At 49.9% G+C, this 17,013-nt stretch overlaps 1 protein-coding gene across 1 annotated transcript; it reads left to right on the forward strand.

Moving 5' to 3' along the window:
• The first annotated feature begins 845 nt into the window (after positions 1 to 845).
• Positions 846 to 15,289, forward strand: TSPO (translocator protein). The gene is made up of 4 exons (XM_036760946.1): positions 846 to 912; positions 8,793 to 8,988; positions 13,338 to 13,476; positions 14,198 to 15,289. The coding sequence occupies exons 2-4, from the start codon at positions 8,807 to 8,809 to the stop codon at positions 14,381 to 14,383; spliced, it is 507 nt and encodes a 168-aa protein (XP_036616841.1). The 5' UTR covers positions 846 to 912; positions 8,793 to 8,806; the 3' UTR covers positions 14,384 to 15,289.
• The last annotated feature ends 1,724 nt before the right edge of the window (positions 15,290 to 17,013 follow it).

Consider the following 17,013-nt stretch of genomic DNA (forward strand, 5'->3'; position numbering starts at 1 on the left):
GGGAGTGGGAGGAGACTCCATGTGCCAGGCACTGTGCATGGTACCAGAGGAGGGGCTGGGATTGGTGGAAGGAACTAGGAGAGGGGAGATCTAGGAGGCCAAGAGTGGATGAGCCCTTGGTGTTTGGGGCTGAGGGAAGAGCCCTGGAAAATGGCCACAGGTGGGGCGGGGAGGGAGGGCACAGGAAGAGAGGGACACCCGGGAGGGGAGGGGAGGGGAAGCCGGGAGGGTGCACCAGGAGGGACGGGGAGAGGGGCCTGGGAGGGGCGGGGAGGGGAGAAAGGGGCACCAGAATTCCTAGAACAGGGGACCAGAGAGGCGGCAGGAGAGCCCAGTGGACCGAGGGCTGCGGAAGAGCCGTCATTCACATGTTAACGATCATTCAACGTTGACAAGGCTTCGCCGTGATCTAAGCGCTTTCTTCACTACAGCCCGGGGCGGGGGGGTGGGGGGGTGGCAGGGGGGACGTGGGACGGAGCCATTTCCGGCAAGGCAGAGTGGGTAGACCTGACTGGCCTCAAGTCCTGAAGCCCACGGTTCAAGTCCAGTCACGGATCCCGTCTGACTGTGTGACTCCGGCCTCTAAGACCATCGGAGTTGTCTTTTGCATTTGTAGAGGAAGTTTCCTCCGTGATGAAATCACTGTTCTGGACCAACAAAAACACGGATGGGGAAAGTAAGGCTCCAATAAGTTGAAGGACTAGCTAAGGGTCCCCCAGAAAGCCAGGTAGCCTCCGAAGGGGAGATCGGGTGCCGGGCGCCGCAGTTTTCCATTGGGCGGCCTCTGGCCCAGCCCAGGCTGGGAGGGGCTGGGCGGGGACGGGATGGGCTGCCACCTACTCGGCTGTCTCCAGTCTGGGCGGCCTCCGGTGCGCACCTTCCATTCATCCGCTGCCCTTGCTGAGCTTCCAGGTGAGTGAGGGGTGGCCCCACGCGTCCTGCTGCCCCTCCCTGCCCCCGGGGCTGAGCAGGGCTCTCTCCTGGGGTCCGATCGGTCCCCTCTAGACCCGCTCTCATCCAGCTGTCCCGGAGCAGGGCCTCGGGGTGTTGGGGGCGAGGTTTGAAAGGGCAGCAGCCTTAGAGTTCCGAGCTTTGAGTTTTCCGTCGGGCTCTGGCCCTAGTTTTCCACATGGAGAAGCAGCGGCTCGAATTTAGTCTTGCTCTGGGGCCCCACCCTGGCCAATGTCCCCAGACTTCGAGGCGCTGTGGGGCCTTCTCTAAGGAGAAGGATAGCCCCTGACCGTATAGCGGGGCCCGAAGGCCAGGCCAGCCCAGCCATAGCCTTCCTTGGGCAGTTAGCCCCTCGCTCTCCCCCTCCTCCTTCCTGGGTCAGACAGTATGTAACGGGGTGAAGGAAGAGATTCAGAAACAGTGCTGGGAGGGACCTTTAGTACCACGAAGTCCAATTTCCTCATTTTACAGATGAGGCAAACAAGTACCAGAGAGAAGAAGGGGATTGATTGCCCAACCAGTCACAGCCTTATTTAGCAATGGACTGGGGCAGCCAAAAACTTCCTGCCACTTAGAGAGCTGTCCCAAGGCTGAACAGATCCCCCTCTAGAGGTAGTGAGTTCCCCACCCCTGGAAGGAATTCAAGTGGAAGCTCGATGATTCCTGCTAAGATTGGCCCAGATGTTCCAAAGAGCTGAGATTTCTTTGTAAGTGGCTGGATTGGAACCAGAGCCCAGGGCAATTTTTACTGCTGGAGGTGTGAAGAGGAGCCTGGAAGCTGGAGGAGAGGAGAGACCGGAAGGACTGGTATTTGCGCTCTTGGCCCAGGGGCCACTTTGAAATTCCTTTGAAATTCTCATTAGAGATGCTGGGACTCGTGGGCAGGCTTTGCCTGCAGGGGCAGTGGCCAGCCAGGCTGGGGGAGGGAGATGCCTCATCCCGAGGAATCAGCAGATTCTTTTTGTGACCTGCTCCGGACCCACTGCTCTTGGTAAACTTCCTGGAAGAGTCAGGGAGAGCAGGGGCTCCCCCACTTCTGTTTTACTGGTAAGGAAACAGGCCCAGAAAGGTTGTGGCTTGCCCAGGGCCACACATAATGTCAAGGCAGAAATAATTAACATGCAGCAGATCTCTGGATTTCTCACTCACCCCATGGATGCCCCACACTCCAGGGAAGCCTTACAAAATTTGACACAAAGAAACTTAGGGTACAAATGTAGGACTGAACACTGACTTGCCGCCAGCTCTTCACCGGGGAGTGAAAAAGAGCTGGAGGCTTCAGTGGACCAAGAGTTCAAGTGAACCAATAGTGTCCCAGAGCAGCCAAAAGAGCTTACACTTGGTTGGGGATGTGAGCACTGAGTGCTTCCATCTTGTCTCCTTTCCTTGGCAGAGGTTGGCCCCCCCATCCCTGCCTGGCTTCTTCCAGCCTTCCAGCATTAAATTGCTTGCTGTTTGTCCTTCCTTCTCGAAGAGGACCATGACATGGGGAAGTGATGCCATGACATGCAAGTGAATTGGATTTAAGTGAGGGAGGGCTGCTATTAAGTCCCTGCTGTGTGCCTAGCCCTGGGCTACATACAAAGATGAAACTAGGCCCTGCCCTCAAGAGGCTTACATTTATCGCTTCCTTGGAGATTTCTTTCTTCCTTCTGAGCACTTCTTAATCTCTTCCCATCTCTCTGGTTTCTAGAGGCCCCTCCTCCCTCAAAAAATACTTTGTATCTGCTTTATAATCTTTATACAGCACTTTGTATTGTGGACTGAAATTTTGGTTAAAGGAGGCCAACAAACTAGGTGATAGGTAAATTCATTTTGTTTATTCCCTTAAAGCAGCGGATACATACATGTATGGAGCCAGACAAAATCTGACTGTCTGAACAGAAGAATGAGAAGGTTTAATACATTCTTAGAACAGTTGCAATTCAGCATGTCTGTGTTACTCAATTTTATAATCCCCATGTATGTTTAATCATGACACAGGAAAGGATTTTTCTAAATTGAATAGGTTGTAAATACAGTAAGATAAGAGAGTTGACAAGGGTCAATTGAAACTACAACCCAGCATTTCTGTGTTTAATTTACCATTAACGTTGCTATAACATAGTATATGCCCAAACAAGAAGAAGTCACATTATTAAAGATAGTGTCTTGGGTTGAGGGTCTCATCCATAATGGCCATAGACAGAGGAAAGAATTCTCTTAAGTCAGCCCGATCTGGCCTTGTTGACATAGGAAGAGGTATTCTCCCAGTAAACTCAGAGAACAAAGAGGCTTAGGGCCAGGCTCTTCTGGTTGATTCTGGTTCAGGCTCTGGCCCTTGTTGAAGTTACTAAATTGATATTAAGTAATTATCAGTATCTACTTTGTAATCTTTATACTTAACTTTGTATCTACTTTGAGTATATTTGGTATATATTTTGTATTTATCTGTGTACTATTGTCTCCTCCTGATAGAATTGAAGTGTCTTGAGGGCAGGGGTTGTGTTCCATTTTTATCTTTGTATACCCAGCCTCAGGCTACAGGTTACAGGCCCCAGGTATGGGCCTGGTATGGAGTAGAAGATGTTTAATAAAATCATCAGTGATGAATGATGAATGGTGAGTGATGGCCATCAGCCTCCTGGGAAGGAACAATTTCCTCCAAAGTCCTGAGGCTGCATTTTGGGGTTGGATCCTCAGGTGCCATCAAGGGCAGCCTGGGCAGAGTGGGCCTAAATAGCCTCTGAGATTCTGGGCTTCTGTGATGAGAATCACAGCCAGGTCATCCCCAGGGAGCTGAGAAAGGCCCCAGGCCCACTAGGGCCTCCTGCTGCCATCAGTTACTCCCTTCCTTTCCAGGCCCTGAAGGCAAATATTGGCAAATTGGAACAGCATCAACAAACAACTGGGCACCGGCCTTCATTAGCCCCTTTCCTGCTATTTTCCAAAGACTTTTGGACTTGTCTTTGCAACCCTGGATGGAGTACTGTGCCTCTTTTTGATGCTAAATCACATTAAATGCCATTTCAGATGCTTTAAGAGAAGGCTGGGCCTGGGGGTGAGTAAGGGAAGGCTAGTCTCTCTGCCTTCTGCCCTGGTCAGATAACATCTGGAGGACTGGGTTCAATTCTTGGCATCATTGATGATGGTTGAGTGCCTCCAGAGGAGGGTGTAGGGTGTTACATTTGGGAGCTAGGAAGATCCCACTTCTGACACTTAGTAGCTGTGTGGTCCTGGCTAAGTCACTTCCCTTCCCTCTCTGAGGCACCCACTATGTTACTGCAGAGAAGTCACTTAACCTCTTTGTGACTCTTTATTTGTAACATGAGGTGGGGGGGGGGTGTCTTCAAATCTGGTATCCTCCACCAGGGGCAGCTTGTCCCATCCTGAGACAACCCATAGTCACAGTTCAGCACCAGGTCTGCCCTGGAACACTTTCTAGGACAGGAGGATCAGCCAGAGCTTTTATGCAGCCTGGAAAACTCAAAGCTCATCTGTATTGGAGGACTCTGGTTGTGATTCCCTTCTACAGATGAGAACATTGAGGCTCAGAGTGGATGGTAGATTTAGAGTGGGAAGAGACCCTATCTCTCATTTTATAGATGGGGAAACTGAGCTTCCAAGAGGCTTCTAAAGGTGAGCTCATAATAATACCTTGCTTTCTCATTGGCCTCTCCACTCTATAAACATATGTCTGTTTGACTCTCATGAAGAGGTTGGGTGGGGATGGCCCCCATTTTACAGGTGGGGCTTCCAGAGGGAAGGGACCTGCCCATACCAGTAGAGCCGGGAAGTGGCGGCCCTGGGAGGCTCCAGGGGAAAACCCTCACAGCAGGAATCCTGCTATGCCCAGGCTGCTCCTGGGAGGCCACACCCCACCCCAGCCAATAAATGTACAGTCATCCTAGCCCTGGCACCCCATGCAGCCGGGACCAACTGAGACTTTTACAACAATTTGGACAGGGAGTGGAGGCCAAGGTGTTTGGTTTTAAGGGAATGGAGGAAGTCAGAGAAAGAGAAGAGAGGAGAGAGAGGGAGAAGGGGTGGGGGGAGAGAGACAGAGACAGAGACAGAGAGAGACAGAGACAGAGAGACAGAGAGAGACAGAGAGAGAGAGGGAGCCAGCCTAGGGAGAAGAGCTCACGTGAGTTGGAAGGTCTTGGTCATCCCTCTGGTAAGAGCCTGGGCAGTGAGAATAGCCCTTAGCTGGGTGTCAGGGCCTGGGTTCTCATCCCGGCCACGTTGATAATCATAACTGTAGAGGGCCTCTGTAGAGAACACTGATCACAGTAGCCTAGTGAAGTCAATAGTGGGAGTTTTAGTACGCCCATTTTACAGATGAGAGACTCCACTGAGTGACTCCCCAGCTGGGAAGTGCCAGAGCCAAGTCTCGCAGCTCAAAGTCTGGGACTCTCGAAATGTGCCATGTGGCCTTTCCATCATACCTATAACCCCCACTCCCCATACCCCCACCCTGTTCTATTTTTTTATAATACATTTTATTGATGTCTTTTTTTAAACATCACAAGTGTCCAGATATCCACACCACAGCATCAAACTCTCCCATATAATAAACAATCACAGCGAAGCAAAGACAAGCACTGGTGATCTTGTCTGATGTATGCAGTGTTCTGCCCCTGTGGTGCCCCACCTCCACCAAGAGGAGGGAAAATCCATTTCCTTGTTTGTTCTTTAGGATGAAGACTGATCATGCTGCTACCTTACTGTGTGACCTTGGATAAGTTCCCTCCTCAGCCTCAGTTTGTACAGTGGCTGAGCTGGACAGATCTTTAGGGCTGGGTCTGGGCCAGCCAGGTGTGTGTTTTGTTCTAAAAGCCCCACCTGCTGTCCCAGCATGGAGGGAGCCAGGCTGTCCGAGTCTCTGATAAGTGCAGGCCTTGGGGGAGGGAGGCCCAGGGGCTGGGGGCAAAAACTTCTGGTTCTGACCCTGTGCCAGCCCTGCTGGGCTGGTTTCTCAGGCCAAGATTTTCACATTTATCCTGGGCCTGCTTGTCTGAGGGGCCCCGCCCTGGGCCCCTGGGGGCCTGCTAACTGCTACCATGGGGAGAGGGGACTCAGAAGATCCTGGGGGGGTGATTGGGGGGAGTTGGGGCTGGGGGCTAGCCTTCCTGAAATGGCCTGGATGGAGAAGAAGTGGCTCAATGGAGTGGAGACAGCCCTAAATTTGGAGTGGGCTGGGTGGTGCAGCCCTGCCTTAGGGTTTAGGTAACTTGGACTCTGGGGTCTACTACCCTACTTGTTAGCTGTTTATGACCTCTCACTGAGGGTCGTTGTGCTTCTCTGGGTCTCAGTTTGCTCATCTGTAAGATGGGAATGGCAGAGTTGGGTGGAATCTTTGAGATCATCTAGGACAAGCCATTCCTTTGACTGATGGGGAAATTGAGGGCCAGCAAGGAGGTCAGATTTGTTTAAGGTCACACAGTAATTGAGGGAAGCAGGATTGGAATCTGCGTCTCCTGAGTCCTCTCTGGTGTTCTTTCCACCATCCCAGGCAGGCCGAGATGGGCAGGAAGCTTCTTATATTTTCCCATCATTCGTTGTCATGACTTGGTCTGGGCTGGGTCTACGACTCTCCCCTCCTGCTCCAGTAGGGCCTGCCTCTGTTTCCCTCCTTCCTGCTTCTCATTTGTCAGGTGTTGATTTGAATTTGGCTGAGCTGAGACAGCTGAGGTGGGACCCAGGCCCTCCACACCCTGGGGAGCCTCAGGCCCGACAGGAACAAGCCAGAGCACATCACTATCTTTCTTCCTTTCTGGGACCTCAAAGGATGAGTCTAAGTCATCAAAGAACACAGAGCCAGGAAGGACCTCAGGGGTCACAGGCTTCTGAGCAGCCATAATAAGAACAGTCATGTCTAAGCAGTTTACACCTAGGTAATACCAGTATTAATGTACACTTCGGAAATTGCAGAAATGGTCCACAAAGGATTGGGCCAGTATCCTAACAAAACCCCAGACCACAGGAACAAACTGTCGGGTCCATCACCCTAAGGCATCTAGAGAAAGAAAACGTGGTGAAGTCCTGCAGATTTGTCTGTGGAAGCTGAGGGCTTTATGGTGGCGATTCAGGATCGGGTCATTGCCAGCAGAAACTGAACAAAGGTTCCTTAGGGATCCCCAAGTTAGCGATCGGTGTAAGTGATACAGGACAATGGTGGAGGGTGTACAACACATGGCTGCTGGGTGTGAGAATTTAGCACCTCCTGAATACCTGGGGCAGGACGTGGGATCCAGACTTATACCATACACCAGAACCTTGCTAACCTTCATGGACTGACTACGAATGCAGATCTCAAAAAATCCAGGAGAACTCAACCAACCAACTTTGCTGGAAACAGACCATTACCACAGAACCCACTGCTGCCCCCTGCCCCCAATTCTCTCAACATAATAAGGTTTAAAAAAGTGGATTTGGCCATCCTAAATATAATCTTTTTTAATACAAACTTTTATTTTTCCCAAATTACATATTAAAAAGTAATTTTAAAAAACATTTTAAAAAAGTTTTGAGTTCCCAATTCTATCCCTCTCTCTCTCCGCACCCACCCCAGATAGTAAGCAATCAGAGATAAGTTATACATGTGCAGTCATGTAAAACATTTCCATATGAGTCATTTTGTACAAGAATGAAAGAAAGTGAAAACTAGCCTGCTTGAGTCTGGATTCAGACAATACGAGTTCTTTCTCTGGAGGCGGGTAGTCTGCTTCATCATTTGTCCTTTGGGCTTGTCGTGGATCATGGTATTGCTGAGAAGAGCTAAGTCATTCACAGCTCGTAATCATACGATGTAATGCCGCTGTTGCTGTATATAATGTTCTCTTGTTTTTGCTTGCTCACTTCGCATCAGTTCATGTAAATCTTCCCAGGTTTTCTGAAACCATTCTGCTTATCATTTCTTATAGCATAATAGTATTCCATCGCAATCGTACACTTGTTTGGCCACTCCCCAATGGATAGGCATCCCCTCAATTTTCAATTCTTGGCAACCACAAAAAGAGCTGCTATAAATATTTTTGTACATGTGGGTCCTTTCCCCCTTTTTATGATCTCTTTGGGATACAGATCTAGTAGTGGTATTACTGGTTCAAAGGGCATGCACAGTTTTATAGTTCTTTGGGCATAGTTCCAAATCATTCTCCATAATGGTTGGATCAGTTCACAACTCTACCAACAATGCATTCGTGTCCCAATTTTCCCACATCCCCTCCATCATTTGTCATTTTCCTTTTTGGCATATTAGCCAATCTGACAGGTGTGAGGTGGTACCTCAGAATTGTTTTAGTACCAAATACTCATAATCTTTAAGTTACGTTGAACAAAACTTTTCAAAACACAGACACTTGACAAAGGAGATGAGAACTGTGAAGGAACAGATGAGGCACTTCCCTGTCATCCTGCCGGCTGCTGGGGGCCTGGAGCTGCTTGCAGTCAGCCCACAGAGCATGCGCTTATGGCCCAAGACTTTTATTTAACCATAAAAAGTAGCTTTGTTATCTGCCTGTGCAATAGTCCACAGGACACTAGATATAAAGGCACAGTAGCAGAACGGCGATTTGTCCCAGGGCTACCGCCATCCAAACAGATGAAGGCCAATGATAGTAATAATGAGGATGAGATGGTGACAAATGCGATAGTGGTAGTGAACCAGAACTTCTGCCTCCTGGCTGGGCCCAGCCCGGCCCAGCCCAATCCAACTTGGCCCAGCCCAGCCCAGCCCAGCCCAGTCCAGCTCAATCCAGCCTGGCCCAGCCCAATCCAGCCCAGCCCAGCCTGGCCCATACTGCTCTAGACTCCAGCCAACTAACTCTAACAGAACACGTGTGTCCTCTGTCTTTCAGAGAGCGTAGTAACCATGGTGCCCCAGTGGGTCCCTGCAGTCGGTTTTACTCTGTTGCCGAATGTTGGCGGCATCCTGGGATCGAGGATCACAAGCCAGGAGGTTCCGACATGGTATGCAACTCTGAAGAAGCCTTCATGGCATCCACCCTACTGGACGCTGGGTCCCGTCTGGGGGACGTTGTACACAGCTATGGGGTAGGTTCATCCGATTTAAATACCAAAAACGCACAATAGAATTAGAACCATAGACTCTGAGTTACAAGGGAACCACTTCCCACCTGGTACAGGAATCTTCTCTAGGGTGCTCCTGACAGATGGTCATTCAACTTTTGCTTGCATATTTCTGATGATGGGGATCTCAGTACTTCATAAGATAATCCATTCAATTACTGGACTGCGCTGATTTTTATAAAGCCTTTTGTATACCAAGTCACAGCCGCATGGTAGTGGTAGAAATGTGGATACAGTTGTCATTTGGGTCTTCAGAGGCCTTGCTGATGAAAACTGCATCCCGGCTCTTAGCAAAGAAGTGGCGGACTGCAGGTGTGGAATGAGGCCCACATAGTTGGCTTTACTTGACTGTGCCTTTTATTGACCAGAGAGTGTTCTCTTTGTGGGGGTGGGGCAGGGTGGGGGTGGGGAGTTGATGTCAGTGGGACAGTGATGTGAAAGGAGACATCGATTAAACATGAACCAATGACAGCAGAAACCAAACCGCTGGCTTGGGAGTCTGGAGGTCTGGGGCCAGCGCATAGCTTTATTATTTACCATGTGATTTGGGACAAATCCCACCTCTTGGGACATCATTTTCCTCTGCTGTGAAATAAGGGGGTTGGACTGGGGCCCTCCAAGCCTCCATCCATCCCTAAGGCCATCCCCTGGTGAAGGTTGTCACCCTTGCTCTTGGCCTTTTGAGGCCACTAGGACAGGTGAGCTCTCTCTTCCTGGGGATGGCCCTTCAGGAATGTTTGGAAGGTGTCCGTCATCTCATCCCATAAACCTCCCAAAGTGGAACGGGCTGTGGCAGGAGGCAGTGAGTTCCCCATCACTGTCTGTCTTCAAGTGGAGGCTGCCTGTCATTTTTCTAGGGATTTGTAGGGGAGATGCCTGCTATTCATTCATTCATTCATTCATTCATTCATTCATTAAGCATTTATTAAGTGCTTGCTACAGGCCATGCTCTGTGCTGAGTGCTTGGGATACAAAGACAAAAATAAAATGTAGTTTGTCTTCATGGAGTTTACATTCTTTTGGGAGAATTAACATAATAATATGAACATAAAACATACACATAAATGGATACAAAGGAGATTCAAAGTAACTTCTGGAGGTTGGGAGGGGGAGGGCAGCAGGAGCTTCAGCCCTCAATGCCTCAGTTTTCCCTATCTGTGAAATGGGGGGTTGGGCTCAATGACCTCCACAGGCCCTTCTAGCTTGGACTTGGAGTCTCTGCGTTCTTAGTGTACCTAAGCTGTTCTTTTCTTCCTGGGCACTTACCTCTGGATGCAGCCTCAGTGGCTGCCATTTGTCGTCCTCCGGTTGGGAAGGATGGAGCTGGGAAGATTTGTAGAGACAGTGGGGAAAGTGTGTTAGCTCTGGAGTGAGGAGGCTCAGTTTCAATCTGGGCTGTCATTTGTTACCCACGTGACCTTAAGCAAGTCTCTCTGGCCTCAGTTTTCCTGTCTGTTCAATGGACAAGATGGCCCCTAAAGTGGCCCTTTCTAGGGGCCACTTTTATCATCCCTGTTTGACAGATGGGGAAACTGAGGCTGAGTGGGAAGTGAAATATCTAGGGTCACCCAACTACTAAGTGTGAGCGGCAGGATTTGAACTCAGGCCATCTTGACTTCAGGGCCAATGTTCTAGCTTCTACTCCAGTTGCCTCAGGCATGCCCTGGGCTCCTGGCTCCTGGCGCTCAGAATGATCCAAGAGCAGCCAGGGTCATTCAGCATGAGGGCTCTGTTTCCTATAGGGGGCTTATCTTGAGAATGGAATGGAAGTCAGGAGGTATAGACAGGACCACTAGCACTCAACCCTGAGACTGCTGCTCTGGTGGAGGCCATGCATTTATTAAGTGCCTACTGGGTACCTTCAGCAGCTAGGTGGTACAGTGGATAGAGAGCTGGGCCTAGTAAGAAGACCTGAGTTCAAATCTAGCCTCAGACATTTACTATCTATGTGACGCTGGACAAGTCACTCAACCCCATTGACTAAAAAACCAGACCAACCAACCAAACTGAAAAACCCATTAGGTTAGACAAGATGGCCTTTGAGGTCCTTCCCAGCTCTGGTGTTCTCCGCTCCAAGGGTCCTCCCAGTCCTGACGCTGTTTTATGTTCCAATTTATTTGCCAACTCTGACATTCCTTGGATCTGTGACTCTAACACATCTAGAGAATTAAACCCCTGGTCTCTGTGGTGGGAAGAACAGAGCCAGGATTCCTAGGTTTGGAGTCCAAGCCGTATCATCATCATAACAGCGAGCATTTCTGTAACGATTTAGGCACCTTTAACAATTTAAAGTACTCTTGGGCATATTATTCTGATTGTTCCTCACAGTAAACGCTGTGGGCTAGATGATGTTATCCCCTTTTACAGATGGGGACACTGAGGCTGAAGGTGAGCAGCATTTGATCTAAGGTGTTTTTGACAGCTGGTGCAGCGCTCTATCCACTGCCCCACCCAGCTGCTTGTGTCCCTGGGAAAGACCCTTTCCTTCAGTGGTCTCTGTGACTCTAAGTTTCTACTCAGGAAGAGGTAAACGCTGGAGGCTGAAACTGGGTTTTATGGGAATGGTTGCTTTGTCGTGTGGCTTGAGCGCCCTCCAGTGGCCACAGGAAGAACAAACTCCCGCAGGAAGGAAAATGTATGGCCCTCGGCTGTGGCTTGGGGGCCTAGGGGTGTTGGTACAGCAGGGAATGGGCCTGGATTCGATTCCAGTAATCTTCCCTCTGTGACCCAGCAGCCCTCACTCCAGAGGAGGGCAGATGTGATGCACGAGGAAGCCAGGAAAGATACCAGTGTATGGGTTAGGACCACTCCATTCACGGGATAGATCTGGATCCAATACCCGCTTCTGACGTCGACTACCTACATGACCCTGGACAAGTCACTTAATTTCTCTGGGCTGTGCTCTCTTTATCTGTAAAATGACGGAGCTGGTCCAGATCAGGGGTCTTTAATCGGGAGTCCACGGACAATTTCAGGAAGTCTGTGAACTTGGGTGGGAAAAAATGCAGCTTTATTTCCACTCACCTCTAATTAATATTTAGCATTTCCTTCAATTATTTAAAAATCTGATTGCGAGAAGGGTCCCTCAGCTTCAGCAGCTGCCTGCTGAGGGGGTCTCTGAGGTCTCTCCGAGTTTTCAACCCAGGGCTCTGGGGCCTGTGATCCCCTCCAGAATGGCTGCCAGTGACACTTAATCAGGGAGGCCAAAGGACAGATGAGGTTTGGTAGCAGGAAACCCTCTGAGCTTGGAGCCAGGAGACCCTTCAGCACCAGAGCCTGTTTCCCTGCCTGTAATAAGACCGCCACCACCCATCTCTCTGGGCTCTTGCAAACTTTAAATGTGCTATGCAAATGTAATTATTAATATAAAAACAAAACATGGCCATAAAACTTAAATGCAATCAAAACAACAACATAAGTACAAGATACAAAGAAAGGGGCTAGATAACAGCTCATATGAAAAAGATTTGGAGGCCTTAGTGGCCTCCAAGCTCAGTGTTAAGAGAGCGGTGTGATAGGGTAGTCAAAAAACGAATTTAACCTTAGGCTGGAGGAAAAGAGGCTTAGTGAGGAGATGGAAGACCTAAGTGAAAGTCCCGCCTCAGGCCTTTACTAGCTGTGTGCACTGAAGGCCCATTACTTAGCCTCTCGGTGAGCCAGTCCATTCTCTAAGATTGCAACTTACCTGCATCAGTGGCAGGAATGTCCATACCAAGAGTTCTCTCACAGAGATTAAATTACAGGGCCAGAGCCCTCCCGGAAAGGTCCTTCTTCCTGGTCCAATGACACAAATGCTCTGCAAACTGGAAAGGTCCATAGAGGCCTCTTTCAAGTCAGTCCACATCTGAACTGTTGTGCTCAGTTTTGAAAACGTCCAAGTTTGAGTGCCTAGCCAGGACCACAAGGGGCCTCCAAGTCATCTCATACAAGGATTTATTGAAGGATCTGGGGATGTTTACTCTGGAGAAGAAAACACTGAGCAGGGATATGTGAGCTACCCTCAGGTCTTTGAAGGGCTGTCCTGCGGGGGAGGGCTTAGCCTGGATCTACTTGGCACGGGAGGGGAGAACCAGGATCAGGGTGGGGAAGTTACAAGGAGACAGATTTAGGTTGGGGGTTGGGACAAACTTCCTAACAATGAGAGTGGTCCAAAGGGGGATGACTTGCCTTAGAGAGGGTGGGTGGAGGGAGAGACACTTGACATGAATGCCATCAAGGGGATGGCTTGGGCTCAGATTGGATGTTCTGGGATTGGTTTCCACCTTGCCTTCCATGTGGAGCTCACCTCCTTTCTGGTCTGTGATCTCTTTCAGGTACGGCTCCTACCTGGTTTGGAAGGAGCTGGGGGGCTTCACGGAGAAGGCCTTGGTACCCCTGGGACTCTATGCAGGGCAGCTGGCTCTCAACTGGGCCTGGCCGCCCTTATTCTTTGGTGCTCACCAGATGGGCTGGGTAAGCTTGGGGCTCTCTCTGCTTTTTGTATCCCTGCCTCAGAGAGTGGGCAGAGCAGGTGTTGTGACTATCCCTTTGGCTACACTAAGTGTTTTGTTTGGTGAGAGCCAAGGGAGAAAGCAGTGGTGATGATGATGGTGGTGGGAATGACAGAATGGATCCTCTGCTCTCCCTTCTCCTGATGCATCCTCATGGCTCCTGAAGACTGGGAGCCCGAAAGGCTCTTAGCCCAAGTCTGATGCCATCCTGGGTGTCTTCCATCTGGGGATCAGCATAGCTTAGGATGGGGGGAAGGGAGCTTCTTGGCCACTGGGACCATGTACCAGGGGCTGCAATCTCCACTGCAGCATTTGGGATTTGAGCCGAGTTTTGAAGGATGTTCCCCTCCTTGTTATCTCCATCATGGCTTTATTCAGCTTTGGAAAAGTGTGTGTGTGTGTGTACACAACCAAGCATGTTGTGAAGTACTAAGTACAAATTCTGTTATCCCCATTTGACAGCTAAGAAAATGGAGGCTGAGAGGGGTGACTTGACCAAGGTCACACAGGTATCTCCTGATTTGAGTCCAAGGCTTCCCTAACCTGGCCTGCAAGCCTCTCTGAGCTAAGCGGAGCAGAAGCTTCTGCCTAGAAATTGCTCCACACTGAAAAGTTCCTGGGCTGGCATCTCAGGGTCCTTGTGACTGTGATAGTGACCCTCCTCCCTTCTTATTTCTCCGCAGGGTTTGGTGGAGATCATCCTGACCAGTGGGGCTGCAGTGGCCACCACTGTGTCCTGGTACCCAGTGAGCCCGACAGCTGCCCGCCTCATGTACCCTTACCTGGCCTGGATGGTGATGGCCACAACCCTGAATTACTGCGTCTGGCGGGACAACAAAGACAAAAAGCGTCGCCCTGAGGCCAAATAAGGGAGCTCTGGGGTTCCTGTTTGAGATGGGTCTCAGAACCCAGATGAGGGTGCTGACTCGAGGCTCCCAATTAGAAGCCTTTTCCTTAAGCGGGTCAGCGTGGCAGGGAAACAAAACTCTGTGGGTGGGGGCCACCGAAAAGGTGGCATCTTATTTTAAAATTCCCTACTGATGGGTCCAAAGATACACAGTTGTGCTGTGACCGGTCCAGCTTTTTAAATGACCTTCGCCTCCACCATAAACCAGCCAAGCCAAGCTTGGTCCCAGCGGTTGGGTCATGCTGCAGTGGCTCGTGGCCCCTACTTTTATATGCGAATAAACTTCTCAACAACTCCACTGTGATGCAGACCTTTGATGTGGAGAATATCCCAGATTCTTTCAGAAACTCACCTAAGTATGTACTGAGTCTGTTCATGGGGAAGGAACGCTGGCCTGGGAGCCCCAGAATCACAGTAGCTGGAGGGTGGGATGGTCCAAGCCACACCTCAAAGAAGGTCCCCTCCGAAACACACCCAACAACTGGTCGTTCAGCCTTTGCTGGCAGATCTCCAAGGAGTCCACTCCCCAACTCTCCTGGCCAGATAGCACATTCCACTTTGGGGCGTGCCCAATTGTTGGGAATGATTTTCTGCCATCCAGCCTCAGTCTGCTCCTCCTCAGCCTCTACCCAGTGCCCCGGTTCTGCAAAGAGAACCAGGCTAATTCTGCTCCAACTTTCACATCACAGTCCTGTTTTTATTTTGAGAACCGTTTATTCATACTGTTTGACAAGTTATCTATTAACTATCTTCCCTGCTGTATGCTTCAGGTCTTAGATTTAATTTTCATTATTTTTAAAATGAAAAAAAAATTGAGTTCCAAATTCCCTCCTTCCTCCCCATCCCCCATCACAGCCCTTCTGGTAACAGCTAACATGCCTGCCTTTCCACGAAACAGATGCCCAGGCCCAGTTTCTTCAACCGATCGATCTCCGTTTGTCATGAACTCAAGGCCCTTAGCCTTGCCTGCCCTCCTCTGGACACTCCCAGGTTATCGATATCTTTCTCACAAGATACTGGTGGTGCCCAGAACGAACACAATCCAACAGGGGGCAGAGTACAAAGAGACTGTCACTTTCTTATTACTGGAAATCATGACTCTCTCTTGATGGGCGGCTTAGGATTTCATTAACTTTTTTTCAGCTGGTTTAAAAGAAATTTATTAAAAGCATGACTCGTACTGAGCTTGTGGCCCACTAGAACCTCCCAGTCTTTTGCGTAATCATGTCTCCCCCATCTTGGACTGGTGACATTGATCTTTGGGCTGGGGGGGACCTTACATTAAATCCTACCTTCATCTTATTAGAGTCGGCCCAATGCCTGGATCCTGTCATCCACAATATTAGTGAGACCTCTCAGCTTAGTGTCAACTGCAGACTGTGACGCTTTTGCCTTTACTGAGTCACAGAAGGAAACAAGTGCGGGTGCCTGGGGTGCTTCACTGCCAGGCTGACATTGAACCAGTTGCTTCAACAGGACTTTTGTCTGAGTTCTGCTTCTACAATCCTAGATTTTTAGATGTTGAGATCATCCATCAGGCCAAGGCCCATTTTTGCCAGCTAAGGTCACAGGACATTGGTGGTTATAGCTTCTGGTTCAGGGCTCTGTGGTGCCTGCCCTGCCTGACAGAGTGACCTCTCTGGGTCTTCATTTTGTCCTCTGGAGGATCTGACAGGGCCAGTGCTTCTGTCACCGAAGCCCTTCCAATATCTCCCCCTTCAATCCTCACGCAAGGCCCTGCAAGTCACTCGAAGGTGGCAAGACAAGGCATGATGTCTATTTTGTAGACAAGGGGACTGTGGTCCAGAGAGGGGAATATCTCACCCTGCATGACACAGGTAAGTAAGCAGCTGCAGAGGAGTGCATGGAGAAGCCCTCCCTATGTGCCATGCACTGTGCTGTGCTGAGTGCTGGAGATACAAATAGAAAACTAAGCCAGTCCCTTTTTAGTTGGGGTGGAATTACCCATGGTCCTCAGGGTGCCGTTGCAGAACAGATGGTAATGCTCTTCTGTGTTCTAAGACCTTTCCCTTCTTTAAAAAAATGACAGGCCCTGACCTCAAGGAGAGTACACCCTGCTATACCAGAATCACAATGCAGAAGGTTACACATTACATAAGAAGTTCAGATAAGGGGCCATCTGGGCAGGGCACCTGGAGAATGGATGAGATGGCACTGACTGAGATGAGGAAGGGGAAGGACCTGCTGGGTGGGGGGGATGGTAGGACACTCCAGGGGCCTCAAGGCATGAGAACTGGGGGAATGGAAATGGGAGCCCAGAGCCCTGACTCACTGTTTCCCTAAACAGGAAGACTCCCAACTCCAGGAACCTTTTAGGGAGATAGCCACCACCAAGTACGAGGCCTTTAAAAACTAGCCCTTGGGCCAAAGCCAAAGAAGACCCCCGGCTGATAAAAACCATTCCATGTCTGCTGGTTTCCTCCCCTGGCCTATGCCATTCTACCAAGGCTGGAGAGACATGGCACCCCATCTTGCTCCCTCCCGGTCCTCTGGTCCATTCTTTCCTGTCTGCCTGGGAAGGAAACACCATTCCATTGTGGACTCCCTGGCCTGGCCTGTCTGCAGAGAAGG

This window comes from Trichosurus vulpecula, chromosome 5 (assembly GCF_011100635.1).
Source record: "Trichosurus vulpecula isolate mTriVul1 chromosome 5, mTriVul1.pri, whole genome shotgun sequence".
NCBI lineage: Eukaryota > Metazoa > Chordata > Mammalia > Diprotodontia > Phalangeridae > Trichosurus > Trichosurus vulpecula.